The sequence below is a fragment of the Trachypithecus francoisi genome, unplaced genomic scaffold (assembly GCF_009764315.1).
Source record: "Trachypithecus francoisi isolate TF-2019V2 unplaced genomic scaffold, Tfra_2.0 Lachesis_group14, whole genome shotgun sequence".
NCBI lineage: Eukaryota > Metazoa > Chordata > Mammalia > Primates > Cercopithecidae > Trachypithecus > Trachypithecus francoisi.
Window position 1 is genome coordinate 17,700,120 of NW_022681459.1, and position 6,030 is coordinate 17,706,149.

The 6,030-nt window shown below is 36.4% G+C and overlaps 1 protein-coding gene across 1 annotated transcript; it reads left to right on the forward strand.

Moving 5' to 3' along the window:
• Window positions 1-1,357: 1,357 nt before the first annotated feature.
• On the forward strand, window positions 1,358-1,966 carry LOC117096682 (keratin-associated protein 6-3). Its single transcript, XM_033234119.1, has one exon. It carries the CDS (start codon window positions 1,379-1,381, stop codon window positions 1,676-1,678), a length of 300 nt encoding a protein of 99 aa, XP_033090010.1. The 5' UTR covers window positions 1,358-1,378; the 3' UTR covers window positions 1,679-1,966.
• Window positions 1,967-6,030: the final 4,064 nt, after the last annotated feature.

Here is a 6,030-nt window from a genome sequence, read left to right on the forward strand (position 1 = left end):
AATATTCACATATTTTAACTTCTTTTTATATTGAATGAATTTGCTTATTTTAAAATATATTAATTCCAAATTTCCAAAATTATCGTAAAGATACTTTTCATCTTCTAGCAGAATTCCTGTTACTGTTTTTTAAAGTGGTGACTTGGATGGAATAACATCTTGAAAACCACATTTCTGGTCCAAATGCATTCTGGTGATAGCCTTAATTATGAGAGTTGATTTTCTACGAAGCTCTCTGTGATAATTTATCATGTTTATTCCATCCACTTATTAAATATTATTAATGAATTATGAGTCATTAATTATGATAAAGCAATGAGAATAAAATATAAACAAATAATAGTACATATTCATTCATTTGCTACTCTTAAATGTAGCAGAACTACCAATGATCAACGTAGGGATCACACTTTGTAGATCAATATGAGACTAGCAAAGTATCGTATCAATAAGAGGCAAATAGAACATATAGTCAGAACTGCGGAACTGCACACAGTAGTTCATAAACTTTAGTGGATATATGCCACCACCTTAACAATTAGAAAAGGCATGGATTCTCAAACCAGAACAAAAAATCACTGTGATAAATTCCTCCACTGGTTTGCATATGATCCAAAAGGATCCCAGAGTACATGAATTTATCCCCAGTTACCCCAAGCATAGAACAAAGATGGTGATTATTCAACACAGAATTTGAGTATAGAAAGTTGCATCACGTCTTTCATTTGGTTATTTTTTCACTAATTCATCAAATCTTTATTAAGAATCTGCTGTGTCAGGCACTGTTATAAGAAATGCAGATTGAGCAGATGAACAAAAAAGGCAAAGTCTCCACTTTCTGGAGGTTACAACTGAGACAAAAGGAGTAGAGAGACTGAATTTAAAAATGAATTAAATAGATTCTAACAGTGAAGAATCCTGTGAGGATAATACAACTCAGTGAGTTACATTAAATTCAGTTACTGGATGTAGACTAATTAATATAAGGTGGCCATTAAAAGTATCTCTGGGAAGTTAACATTTCAATTGAAATAGAAACTGAGTCAAATATTCTTGGCATTATTCTAAGAAAGAGAAATCAATAAGTGCAGAGGCCAGGGCCTTATTGTGAGAAGAAACCTGCTTCATTTTAAAAGTCAAAAAGTCAGTGGAGTTTGAGCATTATAGATAAATGCAGGAAAGTAGTAGGATATGAAATCAGAGAGATAAGTAAGGGCCAGAACTTCTCAGCACAATGAAAGGTCTTTAGAGATATTTTTGCAGGGCACGCTATGTTCTGATTCACTGAGGCATATAAAAGGCCCTCTGCAGGGGAAATGTCGATACTGAAGTCACCTACACTCCTTCCTACCCAAGGACAACCTCAACAACCAACACCATGTGTGGCAACTACTACAGAAACTATGATGGCGGCCTTGGCTATGGGTGCTGTGGCTACAGAGGCCTGGGCTGTGGCTATGGAGGCCTGGACTGTGGCTATGGAGGCCTGGGCTGTGGCTATGGAGGCCTGGGCCGTGGCTATGGCTCCTTCTGTGGCTGTGGCTCCTTCTGTGGCTGTGGCTATGGAGGCCTGGGCTGTGGCTGTGGCTGTGGCTATGGCTATGACTTCTGCTCCTTCTGTGGCTGTGGGTATAGATGCGGCTCTGGCTCTGGCTCCAGCTTTGGCCACTACTATTGAGGACACCATGGGAGACTCTCACCCTCTATCCTGTGACATTGGGATTCGCCAATTCTGAAGCCCACATGCTCTGAGCCTTTCCCTTGATTGATGATATCCTGCCCTGGAAGTCTAATGTGATCTGTTGTTGACCTACCATGTTACCCAAAAATACCCTGAGTTTCCATCATGAAGTGGGATAAGGTGAAGTTCACCTGTCACTCCTTTTATCAGGAGGATGGTGTCACAGTGAATCCTTTGATGACTTTCATGCTGCAGTTTGTTTCTCTGCTGACCTAATAAACACATTTAATCCACAAGAGAAAACTTGGTGTTTGTATCTATTATTTATTGTCCAAAATTTTCTTTTCTTTCATTTTTTCTTTTATCATTATTTTTTTCAACTCTTATTTTAGGTTCAAGGTTTATATGTGTATATTTGTTACATGGGTGAATTGCATGCCACTGAGGTAATATGTGAAAGGTAGTTTTTCAATCCTTACCACCTGCCACCATCCCCACTCCAACAATCCCAGTGTCTATTGCTTTCATGTTTATATACATGTGCACTCAAGTTTTAGCTCCCACTTATAAGTGAAAACCCGTGGTGTTTGATTTTCTGTTCCTGCATTGATGTGCTTGGGATAATCACCTTCAGCTGCACCCATGTTGCTGCAAAGAATATGATTTCACTCTTTCTTGTGGCTACATAGTATTCTATGGTGCATATGAAACACATTGTCTTTTGTCAACTATTGATAGACATCTGAGTTGATTCCATGTCTTTGCTATTGTGAATAGCGTGGCGATGAATAGACAAGTGCATGTGTCTTTTTGGTAGAACATTTTTTTTTCCTTTGGGTATATACCCAGTAATGGGATTGCTGGGTCGAATGATAGTTCTGCTTTAAGTTCTTTGAGAAATCTCCAGATGCTTTCCACAGTGACTGGACTAATTTATATTCCCAACAACAGTGCATAAGCATTCTCTTTTCTCCACAACCTCACCAGTATCTTTTAGTTTTTGACTTTTTTAATAATAACGTTTTGACTGGTCACTAATGTTACGCATTTTTTATATATTTGTTGGCTGATTTTATATAGCCTTTTGAGAAGTGCCTGCTCATGCCTTTTGCCATGTTTTAAGGCGTTGTTTTTTGCTTGCTGACTTGTTTAGGATTCCGATAGACTCTGGATATTAGACTTTTGTTGGATGCAGAGTTTGTAAATAATTCCTCCCATCCTGTAGCTATATGTTTACTCTGTTGACAGTTTCCTTTGCTGTGCAGAAGCACTTTAGTTTAATTATGTCTACTTCTGTTTTTGTTGCAATTGCTCTTGAGAACTTAGCCAAAAATTATTTGCCAAAGCCTATGTCCAGAATCATATTTCCTAGGTTTTCTTCTAGGATTTTTATAGTTTTAGGTCTCATATTTAGATCTTTAACCCATCTTGAGTTAATTTTTGCATATGGGGGAATGTAGGTCCCTAATTTAAATTTTCTGCTTATGGTTAGTCAGTTATCCCATCACCATTTATTGAATAGGGAGTCCTTTCCCCATTGCTTGTCATTATCAACTTTGTTGGAGTTTAGATGGTTGTAGGTGTGTGGCTTTATTTCTGTGTTGTCTATCCTATTACACTGGTCTATGCATCAGTTTTTACACCAGTATCATGCTGTTTTGGTTACTATAGCCTTCCAGCATAGTTTGAGGTTGGGTAATGTGATGCCTCTAGCTTAGTTCTTTTTCCTTAGAAAAGAAAGGAAAGGCTCTTATTTGATTCCACATAAATTTTAGAGTAGCTTTTCCTTATTCTGTGAAAAATGATGTTAGTAGTTTTATAGAAGTGACATTGAATCTGTAGATTGCTTTTGGCAGTACGGACATATATTAATGATACTGATTCTTCCCATACAAGAGCATGCAATGTTTTTTCATTTGTTTGTATCATTATGATTTCTTTCAGCAATATTTTGCAGAGATCTTTCACTTTCTTGGTTAAATGTGTTCCAAGATATTTTATTCTGTGCGAGTGGCTATTGTAAATAGGATTGCATCTTTGAACCATCTCTCAGATGGAACATTTTCAGTGTATAGAAACACTGCTGATTTTTTGTGCATTGATTTTATATCCTGAAATTTTACTGAAGTCATTTATAAGTTCTAGGTGACTTCTGGTGGAGTCTTTAGGGATTTCTAGGCACAGAATCATATCTTTAAAGAAAAGAGATCATCTTACCCATTCTGTTCCTATTTGGATGCCTTTCATTTTTTTCTCTTGCCTAAATTGCTCTGGCTAGGACTTCCAGTTCTGACAGTTTTTGGACTGACTTTGCAAGAAAAGTGAATTGTCCCCCTATGGAGATATTTTTTTCTTCCTATTTCTAGGTTAGTTTCTTTTCAGGTCCAAAATAAATTGTCTGAGAAAAATGACAAGTTTTGTAAACTTCAATTTCCTTCTCTTATTATTCCTTCCTTACTGAAGAATAATATTTGTGATGTGGGTAAGTATCACCACTATATGCAATATTAGGTACAATTTAGGTTAAGTATTGTAAGGCACATGGTAAATAATAAAGAAAATAACTTCCACAATTTTTGTATTTATGATATCTCCAAAATAAACGAATGTTGTTGGGATATCCTTCTGTTTTATAATATGAAAATATATTCTAATGAAAAACCACCTCAGGAATATTTTTACAATCTACTATTTCATAAGGTAGTAGTAGGCTGTAAATCTGTTTGTCCTACACAATGGAACACAATAATTGGATAAAAGCAGCATTTTCAGGTATGGACTGAAAGTTTCAGGGTCTCACAATGAAGCAATCAAAGTGTCAGCCAGACCCACTTCCAAGAGCATGTACTTGTTGGCAGAATTCAGTTCCCTGTGGCTGAATAATTGCAGGTCTCAGCCCTGACTGTTGGCTGGGAGTGTTTGCATGCTGTCTGCTGGAGAGCCCAAGAGGCTTCCTTAGTTCCCTACAATGTGGGTTGCTAAATATGGTTATTCGCTTTCTCAAATCAAAGAATAGAGGAAGAGAGAGATTCTAATAAGATGGGTGCTGCCATCTTTTGTAGCAATCACAATCATATATACATATATGTGTATATATATGCATATTCAATCACCTTTACTATATGCTATTTGGTTGAACCAAGTCACAGGCATTGATTAGATCAAAGTAGATCACAGTAGCCCTTGCATCTGCTCATGAAAACACATATGAAAAAGACACTGGTTAAATATAGTTAATGGTTAGGACTGATACATGTACGTTGACAATTATAGACAGCCAAAGTATCAATAATCTCACACACATAAATATACACACATACACACTCATAAAAATTGAATAAAAATGCTGTAGGTTTGCAAAAAGGATTATCTTTAATAAAAAATGGATTTAAATATTTTCCTTAAAAATGGCTAAAATTATTTATATTTAATGATAGAGTAGCACAACATGAAAGAAATATTTTTCTAAAGTTTTCGTAAACTCCCAGTAATTTAGATAAAAAAATTCTGATGTTGCTAAGATGCAATTTTCATTGTCTGAACAGACAATAACATTGTTATTATAAATAATGCAGAAGTAAACACAGCACCTCATAAGAAAATGATCTAAAGAGATCACCAATCTTGAATTTCTCAGAAGCAGCTGAAAGACTAGGACCTTCCTTAGCGGCATGGGCGGTAGCAGGCATATCCATAGTCACCATAGCCACAGCCATAGCCACAGTCCAGGCCTTCATAGCCATAGCCCGGGCTACCATAGTACTTGCTGTAAAAGCCCATGGTGTCAATAAAGATAGGCTCAGTTGTATAGCAGGGTCAGATGCTAGAGCTGTAGATTTCTAATCTGCACAGGGCCTTAAATAGCACCTGAGTGGTATGTGGGGCAAACCACATACACTGTTGGACTCATGTTTCAAACTAATTGGCATTAAAATCATCACAAAAATTTAAACCATCTCAAATATTCCTCCCAACCAATATATCCAAGACAACATTACTATGTCAGGATACTGGTAACAAAATCTTGTGCCATTAATGAGAGATTCTTCTCCTACATTGGTGGCTGGGTGCCAAATTTAAACTATATTGCTAGTGACCATGAGATCATATAACCTATATGGATATCACCTTTTCAAAATCTTTTTTCCTTTTTTTTGCCTAAAATATTTTCTTGTGTATCTGCATATATGCAGCCTTTGGAACAAAAGGATGACTTCAAAGAGGGTAGAGAAGGATAAAAATATTGTGGCAAAAAGGGCATGGTGGCAGAGTTAGTTTGTAAATTACTGAATAAGATGCCTTATTAATTTTTTGTGGAGTAATATTTACTTTGAGTAAAATGTTACATA

What these genes read in the sequence shown, in the direction of transcription:
- LOC117096682 (XM_033234119.1), top strand. Translation starts at nt 1,379, where the DNA reads ATGTGTGGCAACTACTACAGAAACTATGATGGCGGCCTTGGCTATGGG.